The sequence below is a fragment of the Anoplophora glabripennis genome, unplaced genomic scaffold (assembly GCF_000390285.2).
Source record: "Anoplophora glabripennis isolate ALB-LARVAE unplaced genomic scaffold, Agla_2.0 scaffold41, whole genome shotgun sequence".
Classification (NCBI taxonomy): domain Eukaryota; kingdom Metazoa; phylum Arthropoda; class Insecta; order Coleoptera; family Cerambycidae; genus Anoplophora; species Anoplophora glabripennis.
In genome coordinates, this window is record NW_019416901.1 from 1,662,984 (window position 1) to 1,680,354 (window position 17,371).

Below are 17,371 nucleotides of genomic sequence, written 5' to 3' on the forward strand. Positions count from 1 at the left end.
CATTGTACGCGTTCGTATTGTAAATGCGACATCTAAGGGGGGTTTGTATGTGTATACAAATTAGCAGTATCGCCAACGGTAAGTGGAGGGCGATCCAGGCCCAATTATCCTTTAATTTCGCCTTAACAAACACGTGTTACAAATCCGTCTGACAGATGGTCAGTTAACAGTCAGAAACGTTGATTCGCGACTGCTTGGCTTTGATGTATCACTACCTTATACTCGCAGGACCGGATTTCACAAAGATCTGCCCGCTTTGCGTTTTTAATTTTTACTTAATTACAGCATTAGCTCAAGTAAAATATCTTCTACGATATCGAGGTTTTAGACCCCTCAAAGCAGGTACTTAAAATACACTCTGTATAAACAGACCAATAAATAAGTAAATTACTACTTTTCGTGTTTATCTCGTTCAACGGAATTCTTAGAACATTGTAAAAATGAATGAATGAATGTCTTTAGTTACTGGAATTTCACATTTACACTAGCAATTCTATAATGTGTTATTATGCTGCTAAGTAGGCAGTGCCAACAAACGGCAACAAAAGTAGTTGCGCCTAGCTTAAATGACATTGTATTTGTATATTATAATATTTTAGGGAAATATTTTGAAAAAATGTGTACAGGAAACCATCATATTTTTTCTTCAATTGAGATCGGAAAGACTATACCTAAAGTCATTTCTCGATTTTTCACCTATTTGTTAACTGTAAAATAAAGGTCGAAAGAGGAAAAATCAGTTTTCGAAAATAGCGTTCGTTCGTTTTTTGCAAGTTTAGAAGTTGAAATTCAGTAGCCCTTTAGAACTAACAAAGTAGGAAGTGCAGAACAGCGTAATAAACAAATTGTTCCCGGGTCAGGCAAAAGCCGCTCGGGAATTCACTCTTTTTGCATTAAATAGAGCTTATTTTCACGGTAATTTAAAAAAATAGAGAAATCACCTACGCTTTTTTGTTCCCGAGACAGTTTTTTATAACGTTAATTATCAATTATTTGTCGTATAGAACCGGGATTTTAGAAACCATTAAAGAAAGGGTTAAATTTTTATTTTCAGAAAGTTTTACATTGATAGTTCATGTAATAAACACGCTAACAGCAGTAAAATAATGAACGGTTTGTATCTGGGAGAAGGAGCACCGGGCCCGCGCATGCGCGAGAACGTCGCCCTTGTCGCGCGCGAGGTTTTTTACTTGACCGTTTCAAATTCTCTTCAAAAATCCCCCTAATTTTTTCAAGTTTACAGGTTTTGTAATATAATTCGACTGAACAAGGAACTAAATCACAGCGACGATATTTATGTCTCGAATGCGAAGGATCTCTCGGGTTATGATCTTTTTACCTCGCAAGTACATCCCCGCAAAGGGCAGATGTAATACTCTCGTTAGGGTCTAATTTCTGCAAATTGAAACAGCGTCGTTGTCGCGCTGTCACAAATTACGGCCAATCAGCCTGCAATTGTGAAGGAAATGACAAGGCTTTCTCGGCGTATCTGCCCCTAAGTGGCTGCAAATCAACCACAAAACCTTTTATAAACGACCGCCTAATTCAGGGGGCACCTTATAATTTCCAATTTTCCCTTCTGATGACTTGTTTATAAAGGAACTAATTACATATTATATTATTTTCGGTTCATACGTCAACAAGTTGGAGTTTTTGGACAACGCTAAGGCTCGGTTTGTTTTCTAAATCGTTTGATTAAATTTTCTAACGTATGATATACGATTCACGGCAATAAAAACACCAAGGTCCAAAAGAAATACCTTGAGACATACGTTTTTCCTTAGAACCAATAAATTTTACATCCACGGACAAAGATCTGTGCTCTATTCATTTTATATTCAAAAGCCTAGTGATTTGTCGCTTTAACTATTTTTCTTTCTTCCTCTACTACTTACCTACTTCAGTTGCATCGTATTTTTCGCTTTGTGTTTCCTACAAATTTAATATACTTCTAAAATAAATGTTTTCAATACAAAAAATGTGAATTTATTTAATATGAACACATTATGAAGTTTACACAACAGGTTTAAAAAGTTCAGCATTTTTCTTGTTCCATTCTACATATTCCTTGGGGCAACTCAAGGTAGTCTCCATTTTTATTTTTTGGTTTACTTTCTCTGTAAAAAAATAAATAAGTTAGGTAAAGTTTTATATTAATTGTTCTGAAATAGACAATAAGTTTAATTTATATCCAGTGCACTGAAGAAACTGCAGCAGATGTCCATGGAGTAACGATTCTTACCTTTTCTTGTCCAGGTCCTGGATGGTCTCAGGTAAAGCCTTGCCTTTGGTCTCAGGCAGAAACAGCACCAAAACAGCTTCTACAAAGGCTGCCAAGGCCAATATTAAAAGTGGAAGGTGTTCCCCTATCCCTTGAAGTGAAACCACTAGAGGAGCTATCATAGAACCCACACGTGAGAACATCACGGATGAACCAACACCTGCGTTCCTGGCAACTGTGGGGAAGAGCTCTCCGGTGAAGAGGTACATAGCTGGCATGGATATCTAAAAGAGTCATATGTTACCAAAATAAACTTTTAAAAACTTAAAAAGTTTCAATTCACAAAGATTAGTGGTTGTTGTGATCTATTGTGCATGTCGCCAATAAGAGTTTAAGACGTACGAAGGTCACTTACTGATATAGCAATTATTCCGCAAGCAGCAAATGCAACCCTGGGCCAGTCCTGCGGGAAGCAACCTTTGGGAACGGCTAATATCGCCAGAAAGAACACCGAGGTTGCTATATGACTGCAAGCTATGGTAACCTTTCTGCCGCATTTACCAACTAAGTAGACACATAGAAATGTGCCGGGTAACACTATGAGTCCCCCTGTAGCTACGGTGAAGTAGATATTCCCACTCACGTGACCCAGGAATTGGGAGAACGCGAAGAAAGTTACTCCACAGATCGTCCTGAAAGAGTAAAATCCTTACACTTTCTGAATAAATACGCAATTTAATGTTTCTACCATTTTATGAAGAGTAGGGTGCTCCTTAATCGTAGTTGGGGCGTGGAGAATAGGACGAAGAAAGAAGATTTCTTCTGCCCACCAGACGAAACGTTGGATAGCTCAGTCATAATATCGTCGATTTCCCTTGTATCCTTCTTGTTAAATGTTGCAGCCTTCTGTAGGATGTCTATCGCTTCCTCACGACGGCCTACAGCTAACAGCCACCGTGGCGATTCTGGCAAGCAGCTGAAAATATGTTTTTTTCCTTAAAACATACTGAAATACTATACTACTAAACTATAATCTACTAAACTATATTCATATGTCTATATGTATATCATGATTTTCAAACTTACTAGTAGTACATAACGAAGAGGCAGGACAAAACTGATAAAGCACAATGAAACGATCTCCAGTTCCTTATAAAATAGGCTAGACCTGCCATAATAGAGTTACCAAACCCGAAAGGAATCTGGTATAATATGGGAACGATCGTCCTCCATCTTCCTCCAACTACCTCCATACACATCACGAAAGATGTGACGATGGTCCCGCCATTGAAGACAGCAAGTAAAAGTCTAGATAAGACAAAAGCCCAGTACCAGGGCACAAACGAGGCTATGATTCCAAATATTGACTGGAGAAATATGCACGCCATCAGTACTGGTTTTCTTCCTTTCCTATCTGCCCAGACACCAAAGAAGATGTTGCCTGAAATCAATAATAGTACACATTTGAAGATAGTTCGATATTGCTTTTTTACCTATGAGAATCCCCAACATAAATGTGATTTGGGATAAGTCTATCAGTCCTTGTTGACCACAGACCAGATTCCATTCGGTTACGATGCTAGAATGGAATATTGAAGTGTTGTAGCTGTAGCCATTGGAGCAGGGTACTGAGTTGTTTAGGTTACTATATTTGTCTCTCATTGAGCAGTACCCCATATTTAAGCCTTCCTAAAAATAAAGATATTAGAAGACAAAAGGATCAAACACTGGAACCTCAAGTGGTGTTATCATATCCAGAGCGAAAATGAAACGTTGGACTAAAGAAGAACAGAATTTAATGCAAAAGACAAGGGTGGTCGTTTAGAAATATGATACTAAACACAATAATCCACGAGCATTTTTCTATTAAATTATTATCTTTACCTTTCTCAAGGCTGAGTTGTCATTTGGAGTGATAGCTTGTAGCCACTGTGCGTCTGATAAATTGGCATATTCTTCTGGTTGTCTGCACCAGAACTGAGTTGGCGGTGCAAGGAACACTATGCTGAGCGAGAACCAAGCAATGGGTAGTTTGAGCAGGGCCATTAGTATGGATATTAAACATTGCCATCGTCCAAAATGACCTATGGTGGTTTCCAAGACATCATGGCTCTGGCGTCTGATACTATCCTCTGCAACTTCATCTGGAACAAGACAGAAAATGTTTTATACTGTTAATATCGGTATTAACAGTATAAAACCTTTTCTTACGGATATATAATTTGATGATCTTCAAAGTTTCAATATAGTTGTTGAGATAATGTCCAGTAAAAATGTTTACACTATTTCGAAATTATTGATATTAATTTCAATGACTCAGTAACCAATACGCGGAAGTGACCTTTGCTGAAGGTAAAAGAGTATAAACAAACAACTAATAAATTAAGTATACCACTTGTTAAGCCGATAGTGGTTTAAAAACAACAAAGATTTATTTTCCAATTGGCTGTGCATACAGGGCAGTTCACAATTAAATATTGGAAAGAGATACTTTTTTCTGTCTTTTTCTATCTAGAGAGGTGCTCTTTATCCCATTTTTCCCCCAATTTGGGTAAAGTAGGCACTGAAGAACAGAAGAAATGGCATTAAATAAGAGAATAATTAATTACTTGCCACAATGCAATCAACATTGAAATAATAATTTGGCATAAAGTTAGTTATACTAAAGTCACGAAAAACTAATTATACTCTTAGTTGAAAATTTGATAGTTCTGTTGTCAAAAATGGTATAATATTTTGTCACCAAATAAAGAATGTAATGGTTGAAGTCAAAACAAGACAAAGATCACCGAACTGTACTATTTTTTCCATGGGGTAGAGAGAATTCTTCAAAAACTACGCATACAATTTTTTAAATCGTCCTGAGTATTCTATTACTTTTTATCTAATTATTAATTATTAAAATATTCCTGTCTAAAATACCTGAACGAAAAGTGACACGTTTGAAATTACTGGCATAACTATTAATATTAGTCACAGAAACCAATGATCTTTGACCTACTGCTGCACTTGAATGAAATTAATGAAACAAACAAAACTTACCTATGTCCCTAGGCATCGAATATGTAATGTAACACTACCCACTGCCGTAAACAAATATGATTTTATTGCTTCTTCGAGAATTTTGACATTAAAAAAACGAATAATCGTTCTTATTAAAAAATCATCGTTTTAAGAAGCGGCAAAATTCCCAAATAAGTATGTTAATATGAAGACAATGCCACAGGTTACAATTTGACAACACAACGCCGTTCAAGCAACCACAGGAGAAACCAGTCCTCGAAGCCCGATGGGAGAAATTTTCATGCAGAATGTGAAAGTTGCGAGCGTGCAAATGAGCATTCGCATTTGTATAATAAACTAAATAATAATTACACACGTCCGACTATTATTAAGGCCACATCTTGCTTATAAACTGCCGGATTTTATTATTGCTCAGAGCAAAACAAGAAAGTAGATAAAAAGGCAATAAAAAATCCCTGATGTTGTAATCTTTTCCCCAGTGGCGTAGTAAGAGGGGGAATCCACTTATTTCCTACTGACTTTTTGATTATTTTCTAATAAAGACTGTTAAAATTTTGTGTCAGATACGGTTTTTCATGAAAACCATAAAATTTTTTAAAATTTAACAAGAGTAAAAAAAATTTAAATTAAATTCTGCTGTGAATTAATGTTCACTATACAGTTCCTGAAAAAAAAAAATAATAATTTCTAGCTGTCATACAATCATAATTATGTCAACTACTAGAAGTGACGAAACATAAGAAAAAAAATGAAAATTCGATTATCTCGAAAGCTATCAATATTTTAATAGGGATCATAACACAAAGTCCCGTTAATTTTTCACGTAGAATTCAATAATGCCATAAAAAATATAGGTTTCCATTTAAAAAAATTAAGTTGGCACCTGCCCAGGAAAAACTGAACACCCTGTATATGCAAATTTGTTTTCATTTTGTGCAGCTGGGGAAAGTAGGCACCTCTGTAGAAAAAAAAATTAAGTTATATCTTTTATTAACCTAGATATTGGACTTGGACGCGCACTAGGTGGACACGGTGTGTAAGTTTGGTTAAATTACAATATTTTGGACACCCCTACATGCACCTGCCCTGTGTCGGTTCTTATGCAGGTCACCCTGTATAATGTTCTCCGGCCTATGAGGAAAAAATTCCTCTGCTTTTACGATTTTACTGTAATTCTTTTAATTGTTGAAGTAAGTAAATATTTTTAAAACAGAGCTGTTACTACAAAACGTGTAACTTAATACTTTAATAGCATTTTTATAAGTTTTTTTGCATCTCGTTTATGTATAAGTAATATTTTAATAACAAATAGATGTGCGTATATCTTTTTTAATAAAGATTAATGTTTAAGAAATTGTTGCTATCTTATATTTGTTAAATAATAGTACAAACAAAATTAAAACTTGTTTGATACTGGCGCGTATTCATGAATGCAACTATGTGCCATCTAGCGGCAACTAGAAGACATTCTGTAGTCTACGAGAATTGGAAGGATATTCTAATACAGTTTTCTGTTACGGTTTTCTCTACGTCGCTAAAGTTTTGGATTACAGAACACTTTATTTTAAAAATTAAATTGAGTATAATTTTTGCAGAGTTAAAGGAATCTATGTAATAAAATACATTTTAAATTTGGTAAATAAAAGTAGAAAAGCTGCTAATAAGAAAACTAGATGGTACTGCAACAAATGTATTAAAAAGATCATACATAAATTGGATTTTCTGTTTACTGGTAAACCATAAATATTTTTAAACGTTTATTGCTGGATGTATTTTGTATAAACACCTTTAATTCAAGGTTGTATTAAAGTACCTATTTATAATTAATACAATTTCTAAAGAGTTTTCATGAAAAATGAATTTGATTCATCTACCGAACTTTTCAAGAGTCGATGGAATATTTTTATATATTTTTTTTGTTCATATGTACTGAAAACAACTAATCGAAAAAAAACGTAGTAATCCACTAATTATACAAAAGTAAAAGTATTACCTACTCACTTTTATTAATTACTGTAATAAATCATGAATGAAAACACGATTCTTCATAAAGAAATCAATCAGATATCAGATAAAGACAATCAACAGAATTTCTAATCTAGAAGTAGTTCTGTATAAGTCCACTATGGAACAGAGCCTCAGGGAAAAATTGCAAAGCCGGTATTACTAGATATGGTTTGCCGAAATAAGTAGGTCAGTAAGTCAAACCAAACGTATCTGCTACGATGTGTTTAGTAAGGCTATAACATAATGGGAGATAACGTAGTATTGCCAAGTACTTGAATCGACACTCTCATTCATACGCACGCGAAACAGGCGAAATTAATGTGATCGAAGCAAGCATTGACCTAAATTAAAATTGCCAAGAACAGCGGTGGGCTAATTTTGCATTGCAAAAAATATGAAACGTCTGGTGATACTGATGAATTTGAGCGATACTCGATCGACGTTAGTAATATGCCAATATCTACCACTTAAAGTTAAAGTAAAAAAAGAATGTTTTTGTTCTCTTAAATAACTTTAAATCTGATAAAAAGGTTAGATTTTTTATTATATGCTTGTCTTGAATATGTAATTAAATATTTAAAATAAATGTCACAAATTTCTCGAAATAAGGAAGACTTTAATCATATACAGAGTGTTTCTCGAGCAATGCCATTTGCACTTCGCTTTTGGTACCGGTAGAATTTTCCGAAATTTGTTTATAGATGTTTGAGCTTAAGAAAAATTAATTATTTATTATTATTATTATTAATTTAAGTTATTAATAATTGAAACTTGTTTAAGAAAAAATTGCATTGAAAGCGTATTTCAATAATATTTGGTTTCTATAAGGTCGAACCATTATGTGTGTATATATAGACTGCGGTACAGTTTACAAGAAAACTTGTTGAGGACCCCTGACTACGCTATAGAATCTACACAGGGTTGCCGGTGTTACACAAAACTCTTAAAATTAGATGATGAATAGCACCATGTTTCTGTAGTAACCGTAAAGGCAAATCTACAATTGATTTTATGATTTTTATACGTATACAATAGTGAAGTATATGCTTTATTAAATCAAGTGTATTGTAGTATTACACTTAAGCCAAGCTACCTTTGACCGTTTTTTGCAATGCCTTCTACATAGAAGGATAAGAAATTATAGAGTTGGAAAATCTTATAGGCAACCAGCAATACATTTTTATAGATTTTATTACAATTTGTCTAAATATGAATTAATACGTAAATAACAGACTTTCCTCCATTCTAACGCAGATTTTCTATAAAATGGACTTAAGTTTGAAACTCAAATTACTTTTTGGTGTAAAGAAGGTGTGATGCCATTAGTTTAAAAGCGGCAAATTACAATTTTTTTTACAACAAAAAACAATGTGTTTCAAACTAACTCCATTTTATAGAAAATCTGCGTTAGAATGGAGGAAAGTCTGTTATGTGTGCATTAATTCTTATTTAGACAAACTGTTTAATAAAATCTATAAAAATGTATTGCTGGTTGCCTATATGGTATAGAGCCCTCTTAATGGAAACTGCCACTTTTCCTTGTTTATGCTTCTATCAGTGTAGTGCAGAGCTATCTCCACTCTTCCTTTGTCTAACAAATACGTCATCATTTATTACTTCAAGAAATTCCAATTAAACACGGAAAAAAGTAATTTTGTTAATAACGGATTTTTTTTATAAATGTTTTATATTTATGTAACATTTCATTTGGTATTTCACCTGAGGAAACGACCCTATATGTCGCCGAATTTTATCAAATCGGAAAAGGTCAGTTAACAAATATATTTTAATTTAAGGGAAATTGGAAAGTAAATATGGAATGATTCTTAAAACGTTTTTGCGAATCAGGTTGAAATTTACATTATTTTTAAGATTTTTTTTTCCTTTAATTCGTCGAATAAAAAATATACAAACAAAAATAAAAAACGTTGGCTTAATTTTCATATCTAGAAATTGAAACTTAGTAAGATTATATCGTTAGTTACATATCGACTTTCAGATTTTAAGATGACTTTAAAATAGAAGCAAAAGAATTTGGAAATTACTATTCTGGTATATGACATGGATTGTAAGATTGTAAAACAGTAAGATACTTTTTTTTCGTCTTCAAAAGACCTACAAAACTAGCGGTCGAGCGTCAAAAAATATTGATTAGGTCAAAAGTTATAAACAGAAGAAATTTATTTATGACTTTTGAATTAAACATTTATAAATTGCGTTATTATTACTAGATTGTTTTGGCATCGCATCCTCTCAATCCTTATCACTGTCTGATAATTCACACGAAATCTGGAATGGGTAATTTGAATAGTTTACAAGTTATGGCCTTATAAACAAATTAACTAATTATTAGTCTGGACGATCCCGAAGATCTTCCACAATTGCACTGATTTTTTCATGGTAGATTTCATAATAATACATTGAAATCTATCATTTTTTACAACCTGGATTTTTTTTTATATTTTTGTCTTAGTTGCAAAATGAAATATACGACGCACGATCGTGATATAGTTATATATTATTACATATTCGGAAAGCTTATGAAAAGAGCTTTACGTTAAAAAAAATCGTTCAAAATTCGTTGAAAAACAACACAGTTACAGACTGTCAAATATATTATTTTCAAGCGAATTTCGCTTATTTAACGATAGGACTATGAATATTATCGTTTCGTGTGGGTTACTAGACAGTGACAAGGAATGAGAGGATGCAATGCCAAAACATTCTGGTAATAATAACGCAGTTTATAAATGTTTTATTCAAAAGTCATAAATAATTTTTTTTCTGTTTATAACTTTTTATCTAATCAATATTTTTTTGACGCTCGAAGGCTAGTTTTGTAGGTCTTTTGAAGATGAAAAAAAAAAAAAATACGTTACTGTTTTCTCGTGGAAATGAACGGAAAAGAGTTATAAGCGAAAAACGTGAATTTACGTAAAAATTATACAATTAACCAGTCTCTAAACAATCTTCCTCCCATTTTTATGACTGTGGAAACTAATATGTCATTGAACATAATATTTAGCATCTATAGTGATAAATTCAGCTTGCCGAAACAAAAAGTCGCGAAATGGTCATTTCCTAGCTTGTTTTCCTGGCCTAAGTACAGGAACTTTATAAATTATTACAAACTGTCGACAATCAGCAATCAAGATTGCACGATTGGCACAAGCCACCTTTAAAATCCTTAAAGCTTAGCATACACTAGAATTAAAATAGGCCTAATGATTATCAAAAATTAAAATAGCATATTTCTGTTTACTATGAAAAACTGGACAAAAAGCAACAAATCATTTGTGGCCAGAACATTTTAACCTCTTTTTATGTAGTATGTAAGTCGGGGGCGATCCCAGAGGTTCTCAATAAGTTTTAATTTTGATTATTATTGACTTTAAGCGCGATTTGCTGTTTCAACTGTTTAATTTACTGATAATCCTTATTATTAATGCATTAAAAATAGTCTTCTTGTTTGTAAATATATTATATACTTCTCGATATTCAGGCTGTTAAAGTGGTCTGTTCCGGCATCACTAGAAAATCTGTAAACATTTATGACAGCCAATAAACCGTTTATTATCTTAAAAACGGGCACAACAGCGCCTTTGAAGTCTCTAATATATCGTTTTTACTGCACCGAGGAACGATTTTATGGAAGCAGTTGCCGATACAGCCCTGCGCAAAATTTACAAGACAAAGTCCTCCGAAAAATTCACACTCACTTCATAATATCACCTGATAAATTGAATCCGGCAAATTCCCATAATCCAATTCGATTCCATTCAATTTCAATAAAGAAAAAAAGAGGAACGCGTCGATCTCCCGGCCTACTATCGATTCCCCTCCCGAAAATAGACGCCTCAATAAAAATACCAGAGGGAAATCACAAGTTCCACCTTTGGCAGCCTACCTTGATCAGAGAGCGGCGTGAAAAACAGCTGAGCGCTGCGGACTTCAACCTCACGGGGTGAATGACTGAAGGCGCGAGCGAGGAGCGCGGGGTTGCCGGATCACGTGCTTCGGGGCAGATAGGGTGCAAAATATATAGAAGGATTTTTTCAATCCTTACTTTACTCATCTCTGTTCCTTTATAACAATAAAAGTGAGATTAGGGGCTCTTAAAATTAACAATAACCAAAGTATGTCAAAACTTATTGAAGACCTCTGGAATCGTCGCAAAAAAGGCTGTGGCCGCAGATAGTTCGCCGTCCGCTTTTTTGTTAAGTTTTTATAAAAACTGAGTCTTATTGTGGAGTTAATTATTCTGCTGGATTCTTACTTTCTACAGAGTTTCCTTTTTGTGAAAACACAGCTTGTCTAGTGTGTGTGTGTTTGTGTTAGTGTGCGAATAAACATACTAAAATGGCTATCAATACATGGCAGTACTATGTGGAATATCTGATTAAAATCATGTACATGCACACTCTACCCGAGCTTCAGCGGTTCCAAAACTGTTACTCCGTATTATTATGGTTAGCGAGTAGGTATTAAAAAATACAGTTTGTTTCAGGGGGTGATAAATTTGATATTCCGATGTTTTTATGGACGCCAAATACGATGGTCTAATTATTTCTTGGATATTTCAAGATGGCGCTAGTTACGCTACATTACTATTATATTTTAGGTTATAATTTTCTGAAGGTTAGGTTTTTTACCATTCGGGCTCCAATTTCTAATGTACAATTTTATTTTCTAAAAATAATGTACTCTTGTTAGAACTTCCTAATGTTGACGGTTTTCGAGAAAAAAGGCTTTTAATTGAACTCTTGCAATATTACGGTGAAGAAAATAAGTGACTTTTGTCAAAGTAGGCTTATGTCAAAACTAATTGATGGATGTCTCATAAACAACGCATACATTCTCAGTAATATTTTAAACTCTAATTAACATTATATCAAAATTTTAGTGATTGTTAGTGACTATAGTTAGTAATGACTAATTACAGTCACTAAAATTTTGGTATAAAGTTAATTAGAAATTAAAATATTACTGATAATGTATGCGTTGTTTATGAGACATCCATCAATAAGTTTTGACATAAGCCTACTTTGAGAAAAGTCACTTATTTTCTTCACCGTAATATTGTAACAGTTCAATTAAAAACCTTTTTTCTCGAAAACCGTCCATATTAGGAAGTTCTAACAAGAGTACATTATTTTTAGAAAATAATATTCTAAATTAGAAATTGGAGCCCGAGTGGTTAAAAACCTAACCTTAAAAAAATTTGAACCTAAAATGTAATAGGAATGTAGCGCAACTAGCGCCCTCTATGAAATATTCAAAAAATAATTAGACCAGCGTATTTGGTGTCCTTAAAAACCGCGGAATACCAAATTTCATAAATATATTTCGCACCGTTTGGAAATTTTTGTAAAAATTCTATTTAAAAATTTTTATTTTGTAGCTCTGTATCTCGAAAACAAGAGGAGATAGACATATAGTTCATATGACAAAAAATGCTTACTTTTTGTCGTACAATCATCCCCTGAATTTACGGGAGGTCTTTCTGAATCACCCTGTATACACACTATTTGTAAGAAATATTTCTGCCAATCAAGTTTTCAAACCTCTTCTTCAAATATCCTCTCTAAGTATGTGAGTTATGAAATTTGAATCATTCGCCTAGAAATTTTATGTTTAGTTAGATAACTTTTTTCTCAGCGGTTTTTCAAGTTCCTGTTAAACAGTTTACAGAAACCTTTTCACAAAAATTATTCAAAAAATGGGACCGGCCTTACGCCTTCTCATTTTAAACTACGCTTTGACTTAAAAAAAAAATCTCCACGTGCGGACAAACCGGCAACGCCGCGCGGCCGTTCCACGGCATTTTCATTTCATCTCTTCGTGGGTCGTTGGGCTTTTTTATTAAGCTTTTTTTCGCTGAAAGAAAAACTCGGGTTATGAGACGCAGAACATTATTTATTACATAATTTATTTCATTTGAGGAGTTGCTTTTCCCGGAGAACATGAATTTTAGATTGAAAACATTCATCATTAGATGGGCCACGAAGGGAAATTGATGTAATTAAGAAAATCAGTGTATTTCAACGAATGTGGGCACATATTTTTTAAAATTTTAGTCGGCTGTCGACCCCTGGTGAGTTTCAAATTAAGGAAATTATTTTTGAATCACTATCAGGTGTTTATACAGAGTGTCAGCTGATTCTCTCAGCTTTGCTAGGCTTTGTTCCAGTTGTTCCATGCTTTTGTTTTATACGTCCGTGTATTTAAATATTTATGTAGGTATACCAACTTATTCAAGCCATATTAATACAATAAGTAAAAAACAAATGAAGTCCTCATATATTTTTTAAATTAACCCATCATAGTCGGAAACTACAACTTCATAAAATAGTTATACAATTATACTGTGTCCAAATAATATGTTAAAATTAAATTAATCTCAACTTTCGAACGTATCGATGTGCGGCATCCACATGATGTGACATTTATTTGCGCTTGACAACTATACCCGTGGATCATAATAATGGGCAGTGATTCATATCCGGCACTTAGACTAGTAAAGGAGGTGAGGGGTGCAGGGGACAAGATTCCATAAGCGTACTACTTGAGAAAGGGTCAAAGAATAGAAAATTACACAACCCACGAAAATCCTTCCAGAAATGCCACCGTATGACCTTCATTTATCCATGTTTCGTCCGTGTAATACATTCTACGATTTAGTTTTCGAGTTTGTAATAGTTTTTTAAGAAAACAAACCTAAAATCACTAATAAATTTATTACAGTCACAATTAAATTAACGGAAAGATACCCTGGGACTTCTTCCGAGCGTACGCCTATTTGACTGTGCCGACAGAATTGCCCGGAACCGAATAAACGCAACCTAATTGACGTTACACACCGAACACCAATGATAGTCTAGAATTTGCTGCAGCAGAAGAACATCTGGAGCAGCCAAACGAAACACCCTTTTAGAAAGTTTAAACTTAATTTTCTAAAATTTTTCAAACGTAGCACCATATATTTTTTTATTCTATTTTATTCACATATCGGTCCACCTCAACTTTTATTAAGCATGTTCTGTATATAAAATTGTTAGTTTTTAAGATATAGCAACATTTCTGAAAAAACTTAATTTTTATATTTTATAGAATACCACAAATAAATATTAACTCAAAATGGAATGACAAATTATGAACTGACAAGTTGACACAATGTGACAGTTTTTTCCAAAGACATTTCGTGCGACCGAAAATATTAAAAATTAGGTTTTTCCAGAAATGTTGCTATACCTTAAAAACTAACAACTTTAGGTGTAGAACATACTTAATAAAAGTTGAAGTGGACTAATATGTGAATAAAATAGAACAATAAAATACAGGGTATTCCATTTGAAAAATTTTAGAAAATCAAGTTTGAACCATCTAAAAATGATCGCATTACAAAAAAATGCCCTGTATAAAGTATCGATATTAGCTAATATAGGAGTATTTGCCTAACATTTGTCTATAACTTTGTCAAATATTTTTACTCCAAGTATTAGTAGTTAAAAGTTAATACAACTTCTTCGAGGTCATGTTTTTTCCAAAATTCGAAGAATTTTCTACATAACTTGGCAACCCCGCACTAAAATGTTAAACTGTTTATGTTGCCATATATAGAATTTTCTCAGAAATCCATATGTTTAAGAATATACAGGATGTTCCTTTTAAAAAATGTAATATTTGACGTGTTCTGATTTTACTCATCGCCCTGTGTGTTTCAAATTAATTTTGTCCTTTAGGTTTTTTGATTCTGTACAACTTTTATATAAACTTTTTTTCTGTATTATGAGTAACAAGGGAGTTATTTTACCTTCTCACACTAATGACCCACGAATATTTTGCATACTTGAACAAAGTACAATAGCCCGGCCCTGGAGGCTAATATTAGATTTCAGAAGGATAAGGGAAAGAAGCAAACTTGATTAATCCTGCTCCCTTTGTATCAATCTTTATACATCCGAGGAAATATTTTGTCTGCTCTAACGAAAACAGGTGTCAACTTGACCTCACCTCCCCTCCCCAATTCCAGTTTTCAGTTTCATTTTCTGTCAGTCATATGTGACCAAGTATTCTCAAGATGTTGCTTTGGCCGTTGGTTTCCTGTTTGGAAGCACGTTCGAACACGTCCCTTCATCCTCATTGACCTATATCGTAAACATTTATTGTTTAATAATTCAACATATAATACCAGACTGAGCATTGTTATGTTACGTTACCTTTTCTGCATAGTAATGTGAGTTGTATTCGGTCATTATGGGTATGGTACAGGATGGATAACTTTAAATACCTCACTTAAGTGACATATTTTACTTTCATTTGAAAATGACTGGTTGTGTTATATGTAAACCGGGTCGAGGTTTACAAAAAAAAATATTTGTTTTTTGTTCAAATGCCTCAAACAAATTTAATGTTGTTATCAATCACATCCTATTAAAGTAGAGATAAACGTTAGTATCAGAATGCACAATCAAAATTTTTAAAACTGATTGAGGACCTCTGGCATCACCCATGAATTATTTTTTACAGACAAAGAGGTGAATAGTTGTAACCGTAAATGGCGCGTTGTTGTGAACATTATTAGAGAGTGAGCTAATTTATTTTTCTGGATTATTTTAACTGTTTCCTAGTGCGTATGGTGTGAGAAAAGTTAGTTAACTCTACATTTTTATGTCCAATGGTGTCCAAACAGGCTTGCTACAATAATTGTAAACGGAGACAAAGTTATAGGTGGAGTCAGCGGTCCCAAAAAAGTTTTTATCGAATCAGTGTGGTAAGTCAGTAGTTATCAAAAGAAAAAGAATATTCATTGTGATAAAATATTTCTATTAATACAGTTTTTGTCCATTTACTTTCCAAATATCATCAGCAAGTTTGTAAAAACTTTATAATTTATTAAAGAAAAGATATTTGTCGCTTTCCATCTTAAAAAACAATTGGTCCACGATCCATAGGAAAAAATTATCTTATTTTTTTAATTCACCCTCACCCCCAGCATATTTTCCAAGGCATTAAACATGTTGCATTTGTAGCTATACAATACAGGGTGTTCTAAAAGCTCTATGACAAACTTTGGTAGATGATAGCATGGTTAATTTCAAATAATTTTTCTTATATGAACATAGGTCTGATTGGTTTTGTTTAGAATTTATATAGGCCAGGAAAATAAGCTGCGAAATGACCATTTCGCGACTTTTTGTTTCGGCAAGCTGAATTTATCACTATAGATGCTAAATATTATGTACAATAACATATTAGTTTCCAAAGTCATAAAAATGGGGGAAAGATTGTTTACAGGGTGGTTAATTGTATAATTTTTACGTNACCATTTCGCGACTTTTTGTTTCGGCAAGCTGAATTTATCACTATAGATGCTAAATATTATGTACAATAACATATTAGTTTCCAAAGTCATAAAAATGGGGGAAAGATTGTTTACAGGGTGGTTAATTGTATAATTTTTACGTAAATTCAGGTTTTTCGCTTATAACTTTTTTCCGGTTATTTCTACAAGAAAACAGTAAAGTACTCTTTTTTTCATCATCAAAAGACCTATAAAACTAGCCTTCGAGCGGCAAAAATATTGGTTAGATCAAAAGTTATAAACAAAAGAAATTTATTTATGACTTTTGAATTAAACATTTATAAACTGCGTTATTATTATCAGAACGTTTTGGCATCGCATCCTCTCATTCCTTATCACTGACTAATAACTCACACGAAATCTGGAATCGGTAAGTGGAATAGTTTACAAGTTATGGCCTTATAAACAAATTAACTAATTTTAGTCTGGACGATCCCGAGGATCTTCAGAATCGCACTGATTTTTTTCATTTCATTTTTCAGACTGTCAAGCTTTCCGAATATACAGGGTAGCCCATCGAAAACGTACCGCAAGGCATTACAGGGTAGTAAAGAACTTTTCGGCAAAATCCAAAAACAAGTCAAATTTGTTTCTGAGGGGGACAACTTTTGGCTCAAAAAGCATACCAAAATCTTCAACCCCCTAAGTGGGGGTGCTATCCCCTAAATTTTTTTAAATGGGAATAGGGGTCAAGTGGGGGGTTATTAGAAAGGGCTTTTAATTCTCTATACATCGATTCTTACTTTTTGAAAATC

At 33.4% G+C, this 17,371-nt stretch overlaps 1 protein-coding gene across 1 annotated transcript; it reads right to left on the bottom strand.

Annotated features, from left to right (window-relative positions):
• Positions 1-2,035: 2,035 nt before the first annotated feature.
• On the bottom strand, positions 2,036-5,279 carry LOC108917182 (organic cation transporter protein-like). Its single transcript, XM_018723666.2, has 8 exons — positions 5,264-5,279; positions 4,106-4,365; positions 3,715-3,910; positions 3,308-3,662; positions 2,970-3,197; positions 2,637-2,913; positions 2,243-2,505; positions 2,036-2,117 (listed from the first exon to the last, which is right to left on the bottom strand). Exons 1-8 carry the CDS (start codon positions 5,277-5,279, stop codon positions 2,036-2,038), a joined length of 1,677 nt encoding a protein of 558 aa, XP_018579182.2.
• Between the last annotated feature and the right edge of the window lie 12,092 nt (positions 5,280-17,371).